Raw genomic sequence first — 25,532 nt, 5'->3', positions numbered from 1 at the left:
TGCCGCGCGCCCATCAAGCACCGCGCCTGCGCGGAGCCGGCAGCCCGTCCTCTCCCCCCCCCACCGGCTTCCAACGGCCGCCGGTGAGAGATGCGCACGCGCAGAGCGCGCCCGCCACTCCCCCTTCCGTTTCCAGGCTCCCTCGACTCCGGGCCTCGCGGAGGAGCGGACTGTGGGGGTGCGGCGCCGGGGAGGGGGAGCAGTAGGCGCGCGGCGGCGCGCATGCGCAGGAAGCCGGCGTGCTCCCGCCGCGCCTCCTCGCGCGCCAATCGGGCACCGCCCCGCAGCGTCGCGGCGTCGCGGCCCGAGCGCGCCGTGCGTGCCGTGCGTGCGTGCGTCCGCTCGTGCGTGCGTGCGTGCGTGCTTGCGCTCGGCGGCGGCGGCGGCGCAGCGTAGCGTCCCCTGCCCCGAATGAAAGGGACGGTCCCGGCGAGCGAGCGGCCGTGAGAGACCGGCGGCGACGGGGGGTGGGGGTGTGCCCGAGCGGCTCCTCTCCCCGCCGCCCCACCCGCCGCACGGGTGAGTGACCGCCGACCGGCCGAGGGACTGATTGACTGACTGGGGCACCGACCGAGCGCCCCGCGCCTCCTCGCCCCTACCCGCCGCTTTTGCCGCCCGCCCCGGGGCTCGCGCGGCGCCTCGGTCCCGTTCCTCCGCCCGGGTCGGCCGCCCCGACCGCCCGCCCCGCCGCCGGGCCGCAGCCGCCCGCCCGCCCCCGGGGGTCCCGGCTCCGTCCCCTCGGGAGGCGATCCCCGGAGCGCTGCCCCCTTCGGTTCCCCCCGAGCCGCCGGCGGCCGCTCGCTCCGCCCGGCCCGGCCCGCGTCCCGCCCCCGTGTCCGCGGGCCCCGCTCCCCTCCAAATGCGCTGAGAAAAAAGGGGGGATCGCCTCTCTCCCCCCCTCCCGACCCCCCCCGTCCCACCGACCCCCCCCGGCCCCGGGCGGACCCCGCCGCCCCCAGCGCCAGGCCTTGGCTGGGGAGAGCCGCTGCCCGAAGCGGGGCCGGGCCGCCGTGCCCCCCCGGAGCGCTGCGGTTCTCGGATCGCCCCTCTGCCCCGTCGGAGCGCTCAAACTTTCCTGTAGCCCGGCCCTGCCGCCTGCGGAGCCTGCCCGCCTCGGCGCGTTCCGTGCCGATGGCAGTTACCTGCTCCCTGCCCATTGTTTGGGCTTCCCGGCGCCGGGCCTGCCTTTCCCCCGTCTCTGGTCCCCTTTTTTTTAGGAAGTTACAGCCGTAAATCCCAGTCCTGCTTTGTGTAGTGCCGGCAGGATGCTGCGGGAGCACAGCTCTGGGATAAAGCTCTCCATAGGAAGTGAGGCTTTGGGCTCTGTGCACTGCAGGCACCCCCAGGTGCCGTCCTGCTGCCGTGCATCACCCCGTTGTGCCCAGCTGTGCCCCCAGCAATGGGCCATCGGCGTTAGGAAGCACTGAAAGTTTCTTGAACAGAGACTGCATCTCCACTGAGCGTCTGGGAAGCACAACATCAGCGTGTTCTTTGGCTTTTCCTGAGAGCCCAAATCACTTCATCGTGTCTAGTGAATATTTTTTGAAGCCTTATATATATTTTGGAGGTTTTCATTGGGTGTCAGGTGTTTGTTTGTTTTTTTTACATTGAAATTCCAATCCTAAGTGATTTTTTTTTTTAATGTTATTTGCTAATCATGTAGGCCACACAGCGGAACGATCTCTATATGAGAGAGTGTAGCACACAGATCGCTGTCCTTTGCTGTGACTGCAAACAGGAGCCTAACTTCTGTAAGCGTGCAGCTCCTGAAACGTATTAAGGCAATAAAGAGAGATCAGAACTCAGTTTACTTTCTGTTCTTCGGTGCTGATCGATGTCTCTCAAACTGAGAACCTCCTCCCTGCTCGCACCATTGAACTTGCACTTTTCTTTTGTGTTCTAAAATCTGTTGCCTCGAACTCAGGAAAAGAATATGCAAGCCTGAAGGCGTGTAAAGCTTGCTTATTTAAAGATAAGGTGAAGATGCTATTGGGCGAAGCATCGTGTTAAATCCCTTAGTGGATATTAAGAAACACGAATGCAAATGAAGCAAAAATTTTTTGAGTGAAGAATGACTGAACGAGTTTCTTTTTTGTGGTTTTTAGGGTATGTGTAACCTTTAATTTTTATCCCAAGCTTGTGGGAAATGTGTTTGTATGTCGTATCTGTGTTTTGCAGTACGTGTCCCGTGCTGATAGAGATAATGTGCAGTCTGCCCAAGCGGTGCTTCCTGCTGCATCACTTTCTGTGAGCAGCCCGTGCAGCTTTCTCTGACAAAGCTGACAAGCAATATTTCTGTCCAGACTATATTTAAATATTATTCTGAAAGTCTTATTTGTTAGTTGTTTTTGTTTGTTTGTTTGTTTTTAACATACAAAACAAATATGGAGGTGTTTTAATGTGTTTTTTTTTTTTCCTGTGTTCTTATGGAATGCAGCTTGATGTTTGGCAAACTGGGTTCATCGTTTGGGGGTTTAACCCAGGAGATGAAAGCCAAATGTGGAGGTCCTGCTTTCGGAATTGTTGCCCTGTACTACAGCTGTGCACCTCGTTCATCTTTTTGAGAAAATGGCTTTTTTTAGCTGGACGGGCTGGGAAGGGCATTTTGGCACAAAGGAGGGTCATTCCAGGTGTAGTGGGTTTTGAACTTTACTGTGAGCCTTAAAAATGGAATTAGAAGTGCTGTGCGTCTGTCAGGTGGCAGCAGTGCTGTGTGCCTTCCAGCTCCGGAGGCGCAGAGCTGAGGGCAGCTCTCTGTGCTCAGCCATGGTGCTGGCCTTGGGCTTCTTGTTTCTGGGAAGCGGCTGTTATGATTGATGATGAGAGCCTTTTTTTTTTTTTTTTTTTTTTTACTTTTGTGTGTGTTTTATAAATTATTTGCATTTTTTTTTTTTTTAATGTGGATTTGCTGGTGAGGTTGAAGGCTGCCTGTTGTATCTAGCAGTCGTTATTGTGGGAGAAAGTTTGTGTTAGCAAAGCCTGTGCACGTGTTCAAGGAAAGCTCTAAGTTTCCTTTTAAAAAAGTAAATATAGCAATATACTGAGCAGCACTGTCAATACGGTGTCAATATGATCTGAATACGAGTCAAACGGCCCCACTGAAGATATGCTGAAGCAGAACTTTGTGTGTATTTTGTTAATCTATTTCTAACCCATCACTATGTGATTTATGTTGAGCTATCGAACATGACATAAAAGCAAGGGTTTTTTTAATTATTATATTATTTCCTACTCATCTTTTGCAAATTTTTTCCTGTTTCCCAGTTTGTTTTTTTTTTAATTTAATTTAAAAAAATTAACATTTTTAACTGTTTCCTTTCTTCAGAAAACGTTCCTTCTTTCTACTCAAAAAAAGATTACAGAATTGTCTTGCTTTGTTGTGTATTTTTTTTTTCTTTAGAAGAATACAATATAGTAATTCCTTTGTGTTTAACACTTAAGGACTCCCCGTTGCCACTGCAGAAGGCTGTGACTGGTTGATCCAGATTGGCACATTTTTTGTGCAAATCAGCAAGATCTGAAATCTATGCGTTCTTCTTGTGAGTGTGAATCACCAGCAACTGAACTGCTTTCCAGCTACAAAGAGAACGAATGAAGCTGTTGATAAAGCAGCCAAATAGATACAGCACGGATGCTACCCTTGGGTGTACGAATTTCATAGCAAGCATTGCAAGGCAGGCACTTAGAATTCGGTCTGTGAAAATCTATGAGAGCGGAAGAGTGAGGATCAAAAAGCGTTGTCTTTTAGCAATAATATGTGCCGACAGAAACTTAATAACATTCCTCTGCTTTCAGTTGTACAAGCAGTGAGTGATATTACTATTAGGGGCGTCTGACAGCAGTGAGGAGCTGGCAGGCTTGGCTATGCAAATCTCCACCACCGGTCACGCATTTTCCTGCAGCTAGCCATTGTGGCACTGTCCAGATGTATTGCAAATCTGCTGTTCTCACTGGATTAATTTTTTTTTTTTTCCTCCCCCCACAAAATATCAAACTACATGGCAGCTTTTCATATTTAGATGAGAGTCTGATGCAGACAAAGGCTGTGGAGGAGACTTTTATTGCAGTTGCGACAATTCTGCCAGTGAGACTCTAATCTCCAAAAGGTGTGAAGTCTGAAGAGTACAATGTTTTATTTCTTGAAAGGTGCAGAAACAAATGAGCACAGACTGCATAATACTGGACCAAGAAGCACGTGCTCTCATTAGGTGTTTTCACTTCTGGACTTCATTAGGAGTTGGGGACCTTAATGGTAGATTTTCCCAGTACGTTGCTGAGAGTATGTGAAAATGTTGAGATCTATGCTGCATTTAATCCTCATTTGCTTTTCTTAGATGAGGATAAGAGTTCTGCAGTTACCAATAGCTGGTGTGGTGCTGCTCAATTTGCAGTGGCTGTCAAAAAGGTTTCCATTGCAGCCGGTTAGGGGAGATCCTTCTAAAATATTGTTGCTCCCACTGTTTGACCAGCCACAACATATCTGTGCCATACCTAAAATGGTAACGTTTTATCTTCTGATCGCCACCCTCATGTGAGGGCTGCTACTCCTCTGCTGGCTGCTCTGAGCTTTCAAACACCAAATGAGCTCAGGGTGTGAAGCTGAACTCAGTTCTTTGGTTCTGTTTTAGGATGAGTTCAGTGGGATGGGTTTTCTTGCAGGCACAGGCAGTCAGTACGTTTCCTACAAATTGCTTTACTGTAATAAATAGAATAGGATTAACTATTCTATTTAACTATTAACTAACTCCCCCTGCTCCCCCCATAACGATTGCTATTTTTGTTATATTTTCAATGTATTTCTTTTTCCCCAAAGGTTTCCGTGCATCCATAGTTTTATTCTGATGTTCAAACCTTTTGCTTAAAGAACTAAATCCATTTGGTGCTTCAGTTTCATTACAAGTAGCTGACTGCTGCCTCAGCCCAGAGCACATTGATTTGGGTATATTTTAGTAGCATAAACTGAAAGCTAAAGAGGTGTAGATCAGTTTCAAGCGACCAATCTTATATTTATAAAACTGTAAGCTAAATTGCCCTGTGTTGATGTTAACATGCTGATTACGCTTTTTTTTCTGTAGCATTGAGAGGATTAAAGTGGCATTCTAAGAGCATTTAAAATCATGACAAGCTCAGTTGGACAGAAAAAAGTCTCTTCAAGACAAAGGAAGTGTGGTTTTTGTAGATCTAATAAAGATAATGAATGTGGACAATTATTGATGTCAGAAAACCAGAAGGTGGCAGCACATCACAAATGTATGGTAAGTAATCCGTAGGAAAAAGGAAATGAATGTCGTGAACCAGTAGAAGACAACAAACACATCTTTAAATAATATTAAAAATCAATCAGCTGTGGCACTGGGGAGATGATTAATCACTCTGATTTGAAGCTTCAGTGTTTGTCAAATGTGTAAATGTTCAAGGTGTTGTGTATACTTTAAAATAAGTTTTGTTTCTGTAATTGTAGCTGTTCTCATCTGCGCTGGTATCTTCACACACTGACAATGAGAGTCTTGGTGGATTCTCTATTGAGGATATTCAGAAAGAAATCAAGAGAGGCACTAAATTGGTAAGTCTGTTTTGAGCCCTTGAAAATGAAGGGCAGAATTTGCTTACCTCCCAGAGAGTGGACTGTGAAACAGTTCAGTGCTCTATCATATCTGTTGTTTCTTTGGGGCTCTGAGGAATTGCACAGCTTCCCAAAGGTGATGATGAACTGGTATTAGAGGAAAAAAAAAAATCAGTGGATCTGATGATACTCAGATTGAAATGAAATCTAAATAATGGTTGAAGAATCCTTGAGAAAGCATCAAAAGTAGTTGATTCCAGTCAAGTCTGCTCTCATGTAAATTATTATTTTTACAGTTGTAACTTAATCATGGAGCTGTACGTCCAGAAGTTCTATTTTTACAATCTCTTTTTTGTCGGAGCAGTTGTGCAGTTGTTTTCCAAGCAAATCTGAAAATTCATTTTCAGAATATGCCAATTATATCTTATATGCAGTCCGTTAAAAAAAAAAACAAAACATTATCTATATTTATATTTCAAACCCAACCATTTCTATTGAATATTTTCTGCTAGATTTAACAATGAAATGCATGTTCTGGGGACCTAGTAAGGGTAATATTGTGCCTTTACCATTATTTGGCTTTGATAATAGAATATGATTTTAGCTACCAAATATACATTTTTGGATTCCTTTTGTATTGACTTAATATCAGTGCCTGTGGATATCAGTGTTTAGAGGTACATTGGTACAGCAGTGACTGCAGCTCTACCAAATTCATCAGAAATGAGAAGAAAATTGGTCAGAATTTATTCTCAAGCAGCTAGTTATTTATTTTATTTTTAGGATTTACTGTTTGATATTTGAGAAATGACTGATTCTTTTTTGAAATATTTCTGATAGATGATCAATTCACTCCTCAATTTAAATCACTCGGACGTATTTACCAGTTTTTGGGTTAAGAACAGTGCTAAGTATTTCTGTAGGACCACGATTCTCTAATAGTCTGATATTTCATGTAGTGTCTCATTCCTAGCTTTTTCAACACCTACAACTTTATTTGCTCTAATCAGATGAAGCATAAAGAAGCAAGTGTTCACAAGTTATTCAGTTAATGATTAGGGACTTGAAAACAACACGGTAGTGAATAAAAGTACAGATCACAAAGAAACTTTGGCTCTTGGGACTCTTAATCTTTTTTAAGGATATTTGTTTTGATATCATTGGTGCTTTCTTTGTGCCTCTTAATCTCTCTGTGCACATTCACCAACACAGCAGCTGGATATGTTCTTGGAGCACACTTCAATCAGATCCATGTTTTCTGCAAGCAGGTGAACAACTTAAATTGATTTGTAGTTCTGAGATGTTACCTTTGTGGAGGGAACGTACAGACTAATTTTGTCTTAACTTGGATGTTCCAGGTAGCTATGCTTTCTCTCTGTCTGTAGCCATCAGAAATCTATACTCTGAATCACTCTCAGGAGGAATTCTTCATCCCCTCCCCACTCCTGACTTGTTAGGAAACTTAAAGTTCAGTGCTTATGTTTAGGCAGCCCAACTATGCTGCTAAGGTCTGCTTTTCCTGTTCTAGCCTGTATTTTTGCTTGGGAACTCATTGAAGCAAAATTATCTCAGTGTATTGCACTGTGATATGTAATTATTTTGCTAGCCTGTACTAAATGTGTCTGCAAACAGATGTGATAGAGTTGCAGCACCTACTGAAGGAGGGCAGCTGACAACCAGGTATGCACTGAAAGCTGAGGTGTGTTCATTTTTGAAGTGATTAACGTAGAGTATTTCTGTGGTAACAAAGTCCTGTCTGAGAAACCCTTGTAAGTTCAAACCTGGGTAGAGCACTCTTAAAAACTCATTAGTTGGGGAACATAATGCACTGATGCAATTATTGTGTCTCTTAATTATGCATGGGAGGATTTTTTTTTTAAGAGATTACCTATTTTTCAGCTTGTCAGACTTCACATATATGTGATATAACTTGATTGATTAATCTGTTGGCAGTGACTATTTGGACAACAGGATTGGTACCAACTGAATAAATGTTATATTACCCTCAGGCTAAATAGACTAATAATTCAACATAACAACTCCTCTGGTCTGTTTTGTTCATGCATTATGGAAAAGAAGTTTCCTTTTAGACAAGTCCATGTATAAAAATAATGAAGCACAAGCTGGAGTCGATCAAATAAGGTTTTAACCTAGGCTCCTATAAAAAGCTTTGATCAGCTATTAAAATATTTCAAATTTATGACATAAAATACCATTTCAAATTGGATAATAACTAGTGTCTGACTGCAAATTGAGTGCTTGCAGAAGAATAGATAGTAGTAGATGACCCAAACATAAGGTGTCACTTCTATGAAATACATGATTTTCTACAAAAGTAAATCACTTCTTTTCTTCGTTTCTTCATTTTCTTCATTCACATATCCTGATTATTTTACTATTGCATAAAAGGAACACATTTTTCCTTGATTTTAAAATAAATGAAGAAAAACAGCTGAGAGCAGTAAGAGCTAGAAAGGAGAGCAGAGTACTCAGCAAAATGCATTAAAATATTTCTGTCCATGACCTCTTTTGTTCTGTCAGCAGGGGTGATACCTGGAGTATCACTCTTATTTTTAAACTCAGAAGAATTGAGCCAACAGTAACACAGATTGTGCTTTTGTATCTTTACAGATGTGTTCTTTATGCCATTGTCCTGGAGCAACCATTGGTTGTGATGTGAAAACATGCCACAAGACATATCACTACTACTGTGCTCTGCATGATAAAGCTCAGATAAGAGAGAAACCCTCACAAGGCATTTACATGTAACTATTCTTTATTTATTATCTTTCCTTTTGTATTTATATTTCACATTCTTTGTTGTTTTGTTTTTTGTTTTTGTTTTTTTTTTAATAAAGAACAATCAACCAACACTCTTGGAACTTAAAACTGTTGCAGAAATATTCTGATGATGATTGTGGCATTCAAAAAGTGATGTGCTATGAAAGCACTTTTTCACTGAAAGATTTGTATGTCAGTGAGTCTTACAAGTGGGAGAAAAATGTACTGGCATTTAAATTTAAAATATAAGTAAATAATCTGTGAATCGTGACTGACTTGACAGTTTTCAACTACTTTGTTTATAGGATTTTATGTCGAAAACACAAGAAAACTACGCATAACTCTGAAGGTAAAATTATTCAATATAAATTTTTCCCATTGTAAAAAGATACTTTGGTTATATTTAATTCTTCTGGAGAATACAAATGTTTTCAGTAAAATTTAGATTTTTTTTTTTAGTAATGACTTTGGAAGCCCATCTGATTTCTGTATTTTTCTAAAAATTATTGATTGAGATGAAGAAAGACCCAAAAACTAAATGTCAGGGTGTTCTGCAGATACCATGTTCTGTTAGAATAAAGGATGGGTAGAAGAAATGTATTCACTTCTAGGAAGAAGTTGGCTTATGTTTGTTGTTCAGTATTCACAATATCCACATCTGAAATACGAGGAGCTTGTCAGGTAACAGCTCATCTTTTCTGTTGCTAACATTCCTATTTTTTCACAATATTTTCAACTATTAAATACAGTTCTTCAAATAAGAAGGGTGCAGTAGTAAATGAAAGGGTTTATGATCAGGTCACTTACAGATATGTTTCTGTTCAATTTTGATTAAAAAAAAAAAAAAGCTGTATACATTCATAGCTGTGTGTCTTTGCATAGAAGAGCAGTGAAGTGTGCAAGGAGTGATGTGCCACAAAAATAGACAAACTTTATGGTCTGTTAAATTCTGAACTGTTTTTGCAATTTTGTGTTCAGGCCTTTTTTTTTTTTTTCTTTTCACCTGTTTGTTTTCTACTGTATCTAATTTGGGTGAGCAAGCATTTCTTAGTTCGCTTTTGTGTTACTTTCAATAGAAATGTCACAGATTTAACTAGTAAGAAGTATATTGCTGTTTATTGAGAGCAGACAAAATTTCACAAATTCCATTTCTTTCTGCCAAATGCACACTTAGGATGATGTATTCTTATACTCTGTTTAGCACTAATTGTGAGGTTTGGGTGTTGCATCACTGTTCCTGCAATACTGAAAGCAATAGAAAATTCCAAAGTAAAATTGATTTTTTTGTCTGCTTAAATATTAGTTTGCTTTTTTTTTAAATACTCTTTGTTCTGATTTTGCCATTAGTGGATTTAAACAAGAAAAGCATCATAAATGGCATAGTAATCATACAAGTGTCATAGTTTTGTTTCCATACAGAATATGAAGACATTTGAATCCAAGGAGAGAGATACCAATCTCTTTGTGATATTTAAATGTAATATTTTGTGCTTCCTGACTAATGGCTCACACTGGAACCTACTGAAAAATACATGGAGCCCAGAGTCATAAGACATTATTTTTTCTGCTTGGAGCTCTTTGCAGGTCTGCAACTTGTGCAGGATCAGAACTCGGGCTTTTAAAAGTTTTCAGAAATGGTTATCTCCAGTTGTACTGTGTTATTCCCTATCTGCAGAGGATTTTATGGGTATGGATGCATCTGTCTGAGAAGACGTGGGAAAAATTACTACAGAGGCATTGTGTTGGTTTTTTCTTATGTGTTGGTGATGGCAGCTTCTAAAGATTGGACAGACCCATCCAAAAAGACTCAGATTGAGGAGTAGTAAACATCATCCTGAGTCCAAGGAGCGCAGTGGTATCTTAGTTAGAATTTAACTTTTTGTGCCTAAAATATTTAGCTCAGTTATGCTTTATACTTCTAGAAATGTGTAGTTGTACTTCACAGGGATTCTTTTATTTAATATTTGTGCTTGTAGCCCAACGCTCTTTCCCTAACAGGCTCTCTCCTTAGCACATCCAGTTCTGGGCATTCACTGTGCTACACCCATACATGACTATTAGTCGTAGATTTTATAATGGCACCAGCAGGGGAGGTTGTGCTGAACCTCCATTAAATTAAAGAAAGTAAAATACATATTGGATCTGTCTTATGGAAATTACCTACACAATTTTAGAGCCGTGGTATTGTGCTACACTCAGAACTAATTACCTCTACAAGATAGAGAAGTGTGTGGGATGGTTTTCAGAGTTTAAGAAGGGACCTTGGAGACTTTGTTTCTTAATGACAAAACGATGAATTTTGCTCTGTGAGGTGGTAGCTGGAAGATGCAGGATGGCAGTCAGATGGGCTTTGTGTGTGTGCTTTGTTGGTTTGTTTCTTGAGAGAAATATGCATATCAAAGAGGAATTTAAATGTGAAAGAATGGTGGTTTGTGAAGCCAGAAAAGACTTGCACAGAAAAGTGAATAGATCAGCCAGGGATACAAGATGCTAACATAGCACCTTTTTTCTCTTTTGTTTTATGTTTCCTTTGTATGAATCCTTAAGGGCTTACAGCAGGTTTTTGTGACGGAGTAGCTGAAGCTCATCAGTGTTTATGTCGCTCAGCGTTGGGTGCACAGGGACACTTTCTGATGGAAGCTTACTGCTTTGGGATGCTTGGTCAATGTAGAACGTCTGTGTTTTTATCCCTTGCTCTGTTACTTGGATTTAATTGTTACAGTCTGATTTTTTTTTTTTTTATGTCGCTTCTGTTGGGTGACGTTGGAAGAGTTTTTAGGATTGTTTGGTTTGATGCAGTGTAGAACAGATTTGGGTTTGTTTTGTTTTTCTCTTTCTGTAGGTTGCACTGCTGCCTAATAGCAGGATTTTTCTGTCCCTACACTCAAAAGCTCCTCTTAGCATCCTAGCTCAAGTCAGAGTTCTAATGTACCTTTTCTTAAGATTTTTAGTTCTTCAAATTATTACTCGATTTTTATTTCCAATTTATTTTAAAAAATAATAATTTAAAAATCTGCTACTCATTTAATACCTGCTAAAGAAAATTTCCTGAGGCTACGCAGAAGTTCAGATGAAGGACGTTGGAATTAAACTTACCAGGAATTAAACTTACCTGGTTAAAACCTAACAAAAGGACCTCTTAAATGTTATTTATTGCTACAATGAATTTCAAGTGGAGCAGGAATTCATCAGACTAAGTATCTCCCTACTCATCAAGACAAAATTAATGAGCGACGGGAGTTCATTTTCCTTTAATTTTCAGGAGCTGTGAATTACCTTCTGTTTTCTTGGAATATCAAAGTGTGAAACGTGGCAGCAAAGTAGTCTGCTTTATGTTCATTATCTGATTCAACAGTTGTTAGCTTTGTCTGATTTATCTGTATGGCTTAGCCTTCAGGTGACACAGGACAAGAAAAATACATTGCATTTACTCTTCTGTACATTTCAAGTAATTCATTTGTGCCGTGTTCCCCCTAGCTGGTAAAAGAATAAAAGTGAGGTGCTCTCTTTCTTTGTACGTGGCTGTGAGGCTGATGAAATTGAGGACATGCAGAACAGACCAAGTTGCTGGTTTTGTGTCTTCATGTTGAGGTTTTTATCTTGCTGCTTACCAATATAACTGACTTGACCTGAACTCAAATACTTTATCCATAATCTAAGCAAGCTTTCTAAGTTTTCAGTGCCTAACAAATTATGGGAGGCAGTGGCAGTGCTTTCAACCTATCACTATTAGTCAAATTACTGTCCCCTTTGGTACAGTGTATTTTTTTATAAGAGTAAAGCTTCGGAACTGTTTTTGGAATTTATTTCAGTTTACTAGAAATAATCATCAAAAAATTTTAAAATTGATGTCTTCTATTCAGTTCCCTGCAGGTGGGGCTGCCCTGGTCCTTCCATATTTAAAACAAATTCAGCTGATCCAGAATAGTTTAATATTAATTAAGTGAACATCATTTCATTCTTCTGTTAGATCCGTTACATCCAAATGAAGAATAAAGGAGGCAGCCATGTGACTGCCTATTGTTAATGTCTAAAACGGATCCTTGGGAACTGCTGGGTCAGAAAATAATGTCGGTGATTCCTATTGTAGCTGTACACAAAGCCTTGGGGAATTACGTTTGCATGATAGAAATAAGGACACGCCATGTCTCAGCACCCTTTGTATCTCATTCTCAAGCTCAAACTGAAATCTGTGCTTATCTTTTTGCGTAGTAGGTGTGGTCAGGATAATATTCCTCTGTCAGACCTGGTTAGAGGTTCAGTGTCAAACCAATCACTTTTTCATAGTAGTGTTTAAGCCAGAGAGTAGTAGGAGAAGCATCTCAGATTTGGTGGCATTATGACTAGGTAACATTTTGATTCACCTTGGGATGCCTTAATCTTTGTCTCTTCATAGTTGCGCTTGCTTTAACACTGTTCACAGCATAAGCTTGCCTTCCATTGTAGGTGCCAGTGCAGTCAGGTGTAAAAGTTTCTGTGGCATTGCAGTTCGCTGTCCTTTCAGCTCTGGTGGGTGGTTACAGTTTCTTTCTAAGCTGCACTGACTCAGCCTTATTGTCTGTCATAAGGAGAATGCTGCTCTGAGTGTGGCATCAAATGTATATTCAGTGTTAGGACAAGAGGGATTGATCCAGATAATAAATTAACCTCATATTCAGTCTATTGTAGACTAATTAGGTATTTTGAGGGAACAACACCGTGGTGCTGTCTTAAATAAAACCATGTAGCTAATGGAAAAGGAAAAATTCAGAAAGTAACGTGGTAAATGCTTAATACTGTCTGTGGAGCTGTGCTGTGATGTTTACATTGTAATTCTGCTTCTTACCTAGGCAGGACATTATCCAAATAGAAACTTGGTCAGCTGACTGATGTTTGAAAAGTTCATCAGACCAGTTGTTGTAAGCTTTTTGATTATGTAGATAATATATTATCAGTCTGCTGTCTTTTGTCAATAGTTGTTTGCTTGAAAAAGCATTCATGTTTATAAAAGAATATTTTATTCATTTTCTATGTTAAATGTATTTAATTGAAGAAATAATCTCCAAGCTCTTTGTAACATAGGTACTGTTAAGTGAAAAGTAGCTTTTGAACAGGAATCGTCAGTTCCTTGAGGAATCTGATGCTTTAAAAAATGTGGTGTTGGTGACCTAAGTGTTAACTTGTTTTTCTGCTTCCCCCCTGTTTTTTCCAATGTAGATATGGTTGACATAACCCTCGTCCTTTTCCATTTTCAAAAGGAAAATAGTATTCAGCATTTAGATACTTAATTTCACATCATTTTCTAACGTTAACAACTACTATTTCAGGATGTGTTCACTTGATTCTTTATTTGCTTGCAAATAGGGAAGCCTCTGGTTCTTATTAATGCTTATTGATGTACTCACATTTTTCATTACTGACTACTGAGACAATAAGGTTTCTAGGTTTTTTGACGTTTCAATTAAACATAATTGTTGTCAGATGTGATTCATTCTTTCTCAGCCATATTTTTGAGGACCTCTTCTTTACCTCTATGTGCTGAAGTACATTTTTTCCTTTTTCTGACATTCTGTTTCTTTTCTAAAAGTCCAGCAAGCTTGATTTTGTTCTTTGTAATTCAGAACTTCTCTTATCATAAATGCTCTGGGAAACTTCCAAAATATGTTCTCACATTTACATAGCAGCGCATCTGAGGTGCTTCTACATCCTGCATTTTGACTTCTTTGTATGGACAGTCCTACTTGCAGATGTCTTTCTCCAGTCAGTTCTGCTTATCTTCCTTGTACAAACTTAGACCCTTTGCTTCTGGCTCACTTAGTCCATTGTTTAAGATAATGTAGGAGATACACAGAGCATCATTAGCCCTTGTTGAACACGTTCTTTTTTTTCTTTGCTGTTTCACAGCCTTTAAGTCATTTAATTCTGTGTGTTAGTTTGCTATAACCTAGATTTTGGAAAAGGATGATTCCGGGTTTATTTCAAGCTCAAGTAATAAAGAATAGATGAGTGGTATCTCAGCTTCTTGTCAAGCTTTATTTTAAGCAGCAAAACATCTTGATCCTTTTTCCCTCTAGTCAGATCAAAAGAGAAATCTTTAGCTTTCTCTCTAAAGCTGAGTCTCCATGTTAACAGTTTATAAAGTAAAGAAGTTTGTTCATCTTTTTGTGGTACTTTGTACTGTTCATAGATTCCTAAAATGCAAATGCGGGGCTTGTTGTTACTCATCTCTCTGCTCATCTGAGTTTACAGTATCACAGAATCGTAGGGGTTGGAAGGGACCTCCAGAGATCATCGAGTCCAACCCCATGTTCTTAGATGCTTCTGAATATGTAAAATATTTCCTCTTGATTTCTAACCCTTTACACCCTCCCTTCTGAGAACACATTGCATATTAAGCTTGTTTTTTCAGACACATTATTTAGGGACTTCTGCTGAAAACTTATAGGATAGCTGCTTTGAAGAGTTCGTATAAACTTGTATTGAGAATATTGTGGTGATTTTAAAAATCAGTGCAGTAGTGGGATACGGGAGGGGGGCAGTTGAATATTTAGGGAGTCAGGGGATTCAGAGCTTGGGTGACATCCATCATGAAACTTCATCTGGTGAGGGAGGAGTTGAACAACTTTTTGTGTTTTCCTTAGTTCAAGCTGACATGAGAAGTTGGAAACACCCAACCATCAGATGCCAGGGAAACTGGGTAAGCTGGCAGTGGGCTTGAGGGGAGGGATAGGGCACGAACCAGACTGCTTATTGAAACAGTAAAGGACATCTAAGGCAGGTGTATTTTAAAGCTGGTTACAATTTTTTTTTTTGTCCTTGGTACTGTTACACCAGCTCATAGCACTGTTAAAAAGGAGAAACTTTAAAGTTCTGTGGTGTTGGTTTTGCAGAGTGATGCGGTAGTGCAGATGGTCGCGTTTCAGGGTGTTAATCCATAGCTCCATGTCACATAGAGACCCGACTCCGCAAGGAATTGCACTGACGTGGATCAAGTGTCTGGACTTCAGTGAATTCTCAACTTTTTTGGAATTAGTAGTTTTGAAGACAGGAAAGGGATTCTTCATAGAGGAAAGCTGTGAAATTGTGGTGCATTTTTGTTATGCTGGGAACATTCTTTAAAAATACAGCATTTTAATATTTTACTTATAGATTAAAAATTGCACTTGAGAACTTACTCTATAAAGAGGCTGTGGCATTTCTTACATGAAACTGGTTTTCCTATTTGCTTGTATTTTTGCAGTTAATGTTCATTTCCAGTTGTGAGAGTGTGAGTATGCAGGGTTCAGAGTATGCTTTAATGCTCAGGGAAAAAAAGGTGGACTAAGTGTGGTATGGTTGGCAGGATTCTGGATTAAAAAAAAATAATGTTGGTTAATGGGCTGCATTCCACTTCATGGAACACAGCAGCGAAATCTCTGGAGTGATTTTTGAACGGAATATTTCTAACTTTTTATATGCTGATGTTATTTAAAGACTCAACAATTTAATAGTCGCTTTGGTCTATGACTCTTTCAATAAGGAACCACCATGCAAAAGACTGACATATTTTTAATACATTAGGGGGAAGTTCTTATATATGATGAGAGACAAGATGGAGTTATTTTCTTTGAAATAACTTCTTAGGTTGTAGTAAAACTTGCTATGTGCAGTCTGAGAGGTAGGATATTTAAATAGCACAATGTTGCTTTGAGAATTTAGCAAGTAATGTTAAATGAAAAGTAAGTTTAGATGGTAAATTCACTAGATAATCCCTGTCACCATATGTTCTTTCTTTTTCAGACTAAAATAAATCGTGGTACTCTTGCAATCTCAGTGTAGAATAGGATGCATACTGAAGCATAGGAAAGTTGTAGTAGATGCATTTAATGTATTTTAGTCATCACTTGGGGCTATGTCTATATAGCTGATTAATCTGGAGATTTAAGCCAAAATAATTTGAAGACTTGTATGAATTCCTTCTCAAATCTTTGCCTCCTTCTAACCACACAACTGCACAGTGCTTTTGGGGAATTACATTTCAGCATAACATGTTGTGATGTGTTTGGGTTAGTTTTCTTTCCTTTGCTAACAAATGCACAAGAAGCTGTAGTTACTTCTGACTTTAGCAAGAAATATGATAGAGTAAGCTTAATAGAATGTACTTGGATGCAAGGCTTCAGTTTTCTGCTAGTAAAATTTTATGGGTTTGGAATATATTTCAGGGCTTTGACTTCGACCTTTTGTGCAGTTGATTCACTGTTAATCATGAGCTAGAATACATGTGATTTGATTTTTATGTGCTAGTAGATAAGAAATAGGAGTTCTGGTGAAGCAGCTCTTAAGAGTAGGATGTTCTGTTTATTGAGACTAAGAAATAATGGTGGTAAGTGCCCTAGCAATACTTAATGATAGTATCTCAACAAATAAATGTCCCATTAATGTACAGTAGAGAGATTTCAGATCTTCTGATTAGGTCTTTCTTCCATTTTCGGGATCATGATGATATTTGTGGCTTGGATTTTGAGATCTACATAGCAATGTATGTGCATTTTTCTTCAAGTGAGTTACTGAAATAAGGTGGATATTACTTATTAGAAGAAAAAACTGTTCCTGTGAGCTGGATTAGTGGAAAAGTTGCTAGCAGTAGGTAGAGCTGGTTAAGAGCTGGTTATTAATATCAAGTGTGGCTTAATTAGATGGTAGTTGAAGAAACCTTAAGAAGTTTGCAGGATTGATCTGTAATGACTGTATGCGTCTGAGAAATCAGCAGTGCACTCTGCTGTGATGCCAGACAGTTCTGTGTAGCAATTCAGCAGTTGGTCTGGCATTTTCAAAGGAGTTTATCAGTCGTCTTTGGTATAACCTGTATTCAAAATATAGTTTCTTAGATTCTTAATGGTCCATAAACACTCTATTTTGTTGGTTAAATCATCCACGATTTTCTGTAAACTGCCTCCTGCTTTTTAGGTGTAGATGCAAAAATGTTCTGCAACTAAAATGAAATTTTAGATGTGTCTCATAGAGGCAAAACGCCTTCCAGTTCTAAAACTGGTTAATATTGTAGCCAAAATGTGTGACTTTTTCTTAAATCAAAATACATCAATTAATAATGCAAGGAGAGAGGTGTTATTTAGATCTACTGGCATAAGATCAGGTACAATTTATACTGAATGTGTGCATCTTTAAAAAAAGAATTGTTTTCAACTTTGGATTGACATCTGTTGGTCATATTTTCAGTGAAGATGGAAATAAACATCTGAGACTGTGTGTTGGTCCTGAAAGTAAAATTTGTAAGGAAGGTTAAAGCTTTCTCAAATGTGACACAGCTTTGGATCTTTTTAACATAATACTCATGATATGAACATAATACGTACATATGAACATAAAAAAGTAAATGATGTTTTCAGGATCTTGAATGCTTGTACTAAATGTGAAAAGGTTACTATTTTAATTTCTGACCAAAATAAGGAAAATACAGGTTGTTTTTTTTCTTGTCTGTTTTTGATTCTGGTTTGTGTGATATTTTTGAAATTATGGTTCTTATTATTATTTGATGATGTTTTCTAACTTCTAAAGCAGATTTAGAAGAAAGTATCAACGAACATGAATTGGAGCCTTCACCTCCCAAAGGAAAAAGGAGGGGTCGTAAGGGAAAGCCAAGAAAAACAAATTTAAAAGGGCAATCAGAAGACACTAGATCCACATCTTCACATGGCACAGACGAAATAGAAAGCAGTTCCTATGTAAGCAGTAAATACACTAAACTTCTTAGAAGAGAGCATTTGTGTGTTTCTTCTTTGTGAATATCATTTTAATTAAAATTTGCATTTGTCTGAGCCTCCAGCTGGTGGCCACAGGCTTTTAAAATTGCAACCTTATTTATAACCCAACAGTATATTTTAGTAAAATGTTTTTCTTTCAGAGAGACAGGTCTCCCCACAGAAGCAGCCCCAGTGATACAAAACCTAAATGTGGATTCTGTCATGCAGGTGAAGAAGAAAATGAAGCTAGAGGAAAGCTTCATATATTTAATGCCAAAAAGGCTGCAGCACACTATAAGTGCATGGTGAGTAGCAGCATTGTTGTTAATCAGTTTATTATGAATTTTATCTGAGTTGCTGTTTTAGGTTTTAATACAGTATCTTTACATGTAATTAATATTGTGAATGTGTGAATATTGTCTGCTTGCTGATGGTCTCTTTAAGCACTGAAGTGTTGTGAAATGTGCAATTCATTTATTTTCACTGCAGGCGATATGGATAAAAGTTGACTGTGGGCTCAGAGATGGAATTAGTTCAGGGAAGCTCTTTAGCATATTAAAAATGTTCTGCGAGTGTCAAAATGCATACACAGTATTTAAAGAGAAAAATAATTAACTCAAAGAATCCACTCCAAAAATTCAGTACAAGCACCTTTACTCCACAGGCATTCAGGCAAAATCCAGGAAGACTCAATGAACTTGTTTCATTTTCTGACCAGTGGATCCAGGCTATGTGACTCAAGTAGAAAGTGGGACGTGGAAGTTCTAGAAAATTCTTGCCTTTAGATGATTGCGTTTGGAAAACTGTCATCTTGAAGAGAATTTGCTAATTTCAGTGCACTTGAGCAAATAGTGCTGTCTTTCACATAATCAGTTCTGTGAACGAAGTAGTGCCTTGTAGAATGGCCTCAGCAACTTCTATTGTACTTCAAAATGTATAAATACTGCAGGCAATCCATATACTAGTGGTCTTCCTATAGCTAGCCTAACTAAACAGAGAGCTGGCAGACTTGGGAAGGGAACAGAGTACTCCTAAAAGGTTTGGTGATATTTAATGATACTTCTTGTTTGTTTCTTTATATTTTCAGCATTTTTTTGTCTACTCTTTTTTCTTTTAAAATACATCTCTCTGAAGTAGCAAGTGTAGTTAAAGCAGTCAGGTGGATGTATCAGACAGAACACTCACCATGCTAATGGTTTTTAGCCTGAGGTAACTGGCTGCAGAACGTCCCCTTCTTTGAGTCGTGCACATAATTTTTTAGCCATGTTTGGTGACTTGAGAATATCTTATTTGTTTTACAGTTGTTTTCTTCTGGCACTGTCCAGCTAACAACAACATCAAGGGCAGAGTTTGGTGATTTTGATATCAAAACTGTACTTCAGGAAATCAAGAGAGGAAAAAGAATGGTATGTATCTACAGAATGTAGAGAATACGTTACTGATTCTACTGAGGTATATACAGGTCTGCCTATTTCCTTTTGTGAAACAACCTTTTCCATTTACTACTTAATAGAAAATTGAAATGTATTATTACTTTTGGCATAGCTACCCAGATTGGTATCACCTTTATAATTAGTGGTGGTTGGGCACATGCTATTTAGGGTTTCTTACAGTGGTGTACATTTGTAAATGGGTATTAGCCTTTCTGTTACTTTAAGAGAATAAAAGTAAAGTTGGTAGAAGCAGTCTGTGTAAAACTGCAGATAGGCTTAGAGAATCCATTATTGCAGTGACTTCTTTCCAACTGATTTGATGTTTTAATATGTGGAAGTGTTAAGACGTTAGGCAAAATGTCATATTGTATTTTATTAAAATTACAGATTTTCTTAAAAGTGCTAAGAACTTTGCAGGAAAAAAAAAGGGAAAGCAAAACCTAGTAATATTGTCAGTTGAAAAAAAAAAAGTATATCAAAATACTAACTTAATTGGTAATAAAATAATACTTGGAAATGCAGCAATACTGCAGTAAAGCTGCGTGTGGCAGTTTTCAGTGTAATGGACTCAGGTAGATCTGAATGTTCAGATTTTTAGTAGGTTTGTTTTACAATATCTTTGATTCCAATTTTATTGGAAGGATGATGTGCCAGTGAAATTACTGTGTTCCAGCATAGTTGCTGTAAACATGAGAAACACTAACCTGGATGTAAACAGAATGTTAAGAGATGGAAAGGCTGAGCAAATGCCATTCTTTTCTTTTTCCTAAACAGAAATGCACACTTTGCAGCCAGCCTGGTGCTACTATTGGGTGTGAAATTAAAGCCTGCATAAAAACATACCATTACCACTGTGGAGTAGAAGACAAAGCTAAATACATCGAGAATATGTCACGAGGAATTTATAAGTAAGAATCTATGTAAATCTTGAGTCTATAATGCGAGTGAAGATATTGCATGGCACTTCTTCTGCCCAACTTGATGTCAGATGTATTATTTTTAAATATATATATATGTATATATGTTATTAAGTAACTGTTAACTATATGAAATATTTCAATTAGGCTGCTGAATTAGAATTTCTGTAGTTCTGTAGTAATACACAAATTGAGAAAAAACAGTGATTTGAGTTAAGATATTTTCCTCCTTAGTTAATTCACTAATTCTGTTATGGAAGCTCTGGATAATCTAAGTTATGATTTCTCCATATGGATACATTCTGTAGCTTTCCTTTGGCTTTATTTGGATGCCCTGACTTCCATTACTCCCTTGCTGCTGTGGTAGAGTTTCTGATGCCCACAAGAGGGCATTCTGTGAGCAGTGTAGCAGCGTTTTGTGAAAATGAGAATTGATCCAAGTTCTGTTGGCTAGTCTTTTCTACAGCCTTATTTTCTTTCTGTTTAACTGATTCTTGGCTGAAAAACATGACGTGAGTTACCAATTTTCTTGTAGTACTTCTCAAAACTAATTGAGAGGAGAGCATCTTTGATGGATATTTTCAGTAAAAATCCTCACTGTTTTTTTCATTGTGCTAGACTCTATTGTAAAAACCATAGTGGAAATGATGAAAGAGATGAAGAGGATGAAGAAAGAGAAAGCAAAAGCCGTGGGAAATCAGGCACTGACCATAATGACATTCCTCAGCAGCAGCTCAATGGAAACTAGGTATGGAAGTTACCCCTGACAGATCTGTTACCGAGACTGAAACGCAATATCCATTTAACGTAGTTTATTGCAGTGAAGTATTTAAATCTAGTGTATGCAGATAAGTATTTTTTATTGGCACACTATAGGAAAATGGGGAGGATTTGTTGTTTTTTAAATCCAGCTGACTTTGTAACAGTATAAGAAAGGAGGCCCTCATTTCTATTGCTAAATATAGATGTGATATCAGAGCTGCTAAATGCTTTTCTGTATGATTTTAAATTTACCATTCTTTTCATCATTTTTTAAACAGGTTCAAGGGACAGAGTTATAGAACTGGGAATGGCTAAGACATCATAACTACTAATTCTTTTAAATTGTTTTCTAAAATCAGAAAAGGGTCAGTAACTTTTTACTGCCCAGCTCTGTTAGAAATTTCATTGAACTGCCTGAAACGTTCATGTGTGTGAGCCTTCAGTAAGTGGCAGAGTTTTACATGTCAATATTATGTAGTTTGTAGTCTGCAGTGTCTGGAAAAAATGAAACACTATATAAATGATATGTAATATGTACAGTGTCAAAAGTTAAGGCAGACATTGAAATGAAGTAAGATCTATATTTCTGGACTGAATAAAAACCTTAAGATTTGGAATGTGTAAGTTGTTTAGTGGATTCATGCAAAGAGGGAAGGTCTTAGCTAGTTTAATTAACAACATGGACAAAAATTGGTGGTGGCAACAAGCTGGTACTTTGTGAATTTTGCATTTTCTTCATATACAAGTTCCAGAGGCTATACATGGGAAAGCCGCTCTCTGTTTTTGCTTGCAAAGCACACAGTAGAAAAGGACTCAGCGTACATCGAAGCACGCTTGAACATTTCAGGTTGTTCCTGTTGTGATTGCTCATTCCACCCAGCATTGTTTGCGGGAGACTTACTTGAGCAGCTGTTGGTTCTGAGCTGTGAGCTTTAGAACTCATGCCAAAGGGCTGTAGTTCACTCTTTCCCCAAGGACCCACTTCTTTCTGTGTCTCTGATTTACAAAGAACACTTCATTAAGTGTGATTAAAACCTTACTATATAAATGCTTGGACTCTGAAGCCCAATTTTTTTTCTCTTCAGAGAGTTACAACTCTTAACTCACTATGGAATTTAGCCACCATATCTGACGTCCATACCTCAAGTGTTCCGTGTTGTGTGGAACACTTCATGTTTAGTCCAGAATATGCATAGAGGTCCCATATTCTGTAAGAAGAATGAGGAAACAACCTTTTTTTTTTTTTTTGCTAGATTGGTATTTATTTTTTAATCTTATGACCACTATGTGAGAAACTGCTTATCCTTACTGTTTTGGTGATTAATTTTTTTTCTCCACTTTCTGTCAAGTCAACAATCACATCATGGAATTTTTTTCTAGATTTTGATGTTCCTTTAGGGAATAATCAGATCTAAGTTATACCAAACTGAACAGATCAGTCCTCTGACTGCTTTCAAAATACCTTGTCATTTCTAATGGCTCCAAGCTTCTTCAATTGGTCTGTTAAAGCACATTCTCAGACTGACTTAAAACCAAAAAGCTGAATCTAGTCCACGTTTGTCTGTTGCTATCACACCACATTGTTTAGGGTTTTGACTTGTTTCACTCTGAACTCCCAACAAAACTCCCAGATTTGAAAGAAGGAAACGAGCAAAATACACTGATTTGACTATAAACTGCTACAATTCTTCTGTGATTGGTATTGCAAAAACAGTTCATTTTGTAACATGAGTTTCTGTAGCATTTTTTACTTGTATTTTTAAATAATATAACGTGTGTCATTGTCTTCTTATGCATTCCCTTAATGTCTTGAGGGACTCAATTACTGTATATTAGACTTTCTAACATTTTACCTGTTAGAATTCATTCAATTCTGTTTGCTTTCCTGGAGAATAATACAGTTTTGGAAAGAAATATTGCTGTGTACAGAAAATACTCAGTTACTGCTCTAAACATGATGCCATTGATCATTTTTATTTTGTATTTGTAACTTTCAAAATTAAAAGCGTGACTTGAATTGCAATGACAGATCGATTATTGAAATTGTCTATCAAGGTGTTTTGTTTCTTTGAGAATACAAACATTTTTCAGCCACTCAGTTTTAGAATGCAAAATAACGTCCTTCAGCATTTAAATTACTTCTAGATTTGTGCCTCAGACATGGCCCTCCCATGAAATAAAGGCACTTTGTTTGCATCTACTGTATTTTTAACTAGGGTTGGATGACAGGTGCATGGGGGTAGGTCTGCCAGCATACTGATTGTACTTGAGACTGAGCTCTAATTCATACTGTGTCCGTTGCTTAGTATAATATTCAGTCCAGTAATTCATCTGTTGTGAAATAAATTTCCCCATTCCATGCCTCTGAGAACCAGAACAGCACTTTACCTTCGGGTAGCAGAACAGTGGCTGGTTACCTGTTACCTCCTTGTGCTGAGATGGCCTGACTAAATCATCAGTAATCCAAAATTCATGGAAATAATGTCAAAAGCAAAAATCTTTTCTCTTACAAACCTCAAATTTGTCATAACTGACTTCAACTTATGTATGCTGGGTAAAAGTGCCTTACAGTGTAAAAATTGTATTTATATGTTCCCAAGTAGCATTACCTGCTGGGGAGTAATTATGTTGTGGTGTTAATATTTAGAAGAAATGTACCTCAGCAGTGTATTTACTGTACATCTCTTATGTCCTTAATTGTAGTTTTTAAAAGCATGACAATGTATGATAGTATACAACATTTACATCTTTTTTTTTAAGACAAGATACTGCCATTACTGTCTCTTTATGTGTATTTTAGCTTGGAATTTCAGACAGTCTGTCTGAGGGGGTTTTTGTTTGTTTGTTTTGGTAAAGTAATGTAATCTTTGCAAGCATATATTGAAGAATATTCTGGAGCATCTACTGCGTTCCCAGAAATGTTAGAAGTAATGGAAGTGCTCTATAGGTGGAATAGGTATGTTAAACTAGCTAGGTAAATTAATGCAATCTATTTGTTAATGAGATGGGTTTTGGTTGGTTTTGTTTTGTTTTTTTTTTATAGGCACCTTCTGTTTTCATCTCACAATCAGAACTCTTGAATTTAACAGAACTTGTCTTACGAAACTGGTTTCACTTTATTTGATTTTTTTTGGCCTTTGGGCATTTCTTTTGCTCACAACTGTAATCAAGAGTAATGTGTGCTGTTAAAGTCGCCTGGAATCCTCTGGAATGGAGGTTTCTCCCCAACTCACTGTATCTCTATATTAACAGATCTGCGATCGTGCTATACCAAGAAAGGACTGTACCAAGGAAGGACAGGCATCAGAAGGGTATTGTTCAAATTACTTGAGGATACAGCTGGTGTAATGCCAAAGTCCCAAGGCATGATCAAACACCATAGCAGTAAGCTGTGATATTACTCCATTTCAAAGAAGGGCAAAAGGATGGTTCAGTACCAGCATCTGTGCAGCTAACTAGGATGAAACAGATTAGGTGATCTAAAGCTCTGCTTATTCAGCAGGTGTTGATCTGCAGGAGGCTCTGTGATAAAGCTGTAGTAGGAGTTACACCAGATTATTGCTGCCCTCCAGGAGTTAAGTCCATCTCCTACACGCCACAAAGTCTGATCTTAAGGTACAAAGAGCTGTGCTGATCTGAAATGATAGATTATACTGAACTGGCTAAGTGTCTGGTATTTAGTGTACAAGAAATGGAATAAAAGGAAGAGGGCTTGCTTCTTACTGCAGCCTATTTGAGGAATAACTTTAGACTGAAGCAGAGTGAGAGATGAAGATGTGATAATGTATTTGAAATATCAGACTTATCTGCCAGGTGATAATCAGTGCATTCCAAAAATGTTAATATGATGAATCAGACTGACAAGAAAATGAATCCTCATTAAATGAAATTAATCGGAATAGAACTGAAAGTACATTGTATCAAATAGTAGCCCTTCTTCCTTGTCACAAGGAAAAGATTCCACTGTATTAGTGATGGAGATTTAAAAAAAAAAAAAACACAACACAGCTCTTGATTTATATACTTTTTGAAGCCAATTTTATATATGCATATGTATGCACATTCATTAGTCAGCAGTGACATCTCAACCCTTAAAAGATCCTGGAGAACTGTTTCTTGTCAAAAAGCACTCAGGTTAGGTTAACATTTGCAGCTTTTGCTCTAGCATACATTTACATTAGGTGTAAAGACAGGGAATGTGTATAAGAGGGTAAATGCATTCCTATCTACAATGTTATGTATATTTTGTTCCTGTTATATTGGCTTTACTTCCAAAGTTGTAGTTTGCAGTATTAGTTTCTTTTTATTGGTATCCTTGCATATATATATATATTCAATAAATGAGTTATGAATTTCA

The 25,532-nt window shown here is 38.4% G+C and overlaps 1 protein-coding gene across 5 annotated transcripts; it reads left to right on the top strand.

Annotated features, from left to right (window-relative positions):
• The first annotated feature begins 286 nt into the window (after window positions 1-286).
• On the top strand, window positions 287-25,532 carry PHF6 (PHD finger protein 6). Of its 5 annotated transcripts, none has more exons than XM_090150339.1 (11): window positions 287-519; window positions 5,076-5,255; window positions 5,462-5,563; window positions 8,195-8,328; window positions 8,650-8,693; window positions 17,879-18,045; window positions 18,225-18,368; window positions 19,365-19,469; window positions 20,271-20,404; window positions 21,032-21,161; window positions 24,219-25,532. In XM_090150339.1, exons 2-10 carry the CDS (start codon window positions 5,118-5,120, stop codon window positions 21,159-21,161), a joined length of 1,098 nt encoding a protein of 365 aa, XP_090006465.1. In that variant the 5' UTR covers window positions 287-519; window positions 5,076-5,117; the 3' UTR covers window positions 24,219-25,532. The 5 variants fall into 5 exon arrangements, with proteins under 5 accessions (XP_090006465.1, XP_031450091.1, XP_031450090.1 ...); XM_031594231.2 differs by having other exon boundaries at window positions 288-519; window positions 24,428-25,532; XM_031594230.2 differs by having other exon boundaries at window positions 288-519; window positions 21,454-25,532.

Source organism: Phasianus colchicus, chromosome 14 (genome assembly GCF_987193195.1).
Source record: "Phasianus colchicus chromosome 14, bPhaCol1.hap1.1, whole genome shotgun sequence".
NCBI classification, from domain to species: Eukaryota; Metazoa; Chordata; class Aves; order Galliformes; family Phasianidae; genus Phasianus; species Phasianus colchicus.
Note: the sequence above shows the minus strand (reverse complement) of the source record. Positions and strands in the feature narration are given on the sequence as shown.

What these genes read in the sequence shown, in the direction of transcription:
- PHF6 (XM_090150339.1), top strand. Translation starts at nt 5,118, where the DNA reads ATGACAAGCTCAGTTGGACAGAAAAAAGTCTCTTCAAGACAAAGGAAG. An exon ending in CAGCACATCACAAATGTATG is followed by an intron (nt 5,256 to 5,461) that starts GTAAGTAATCCG and finishes CTGTAATTGTAG; the next exon opens with CTGTTCTCATCTGCGCTGGT. An exon ending in CCCTCACAAGGCATTTACAT is followed by an intron (nt 8,329 to 8,649) that starts GTAACTATTCTT and finishes CTTTGTTTATAG; the next exon opens with GATTTTATGTCGAAAACACA.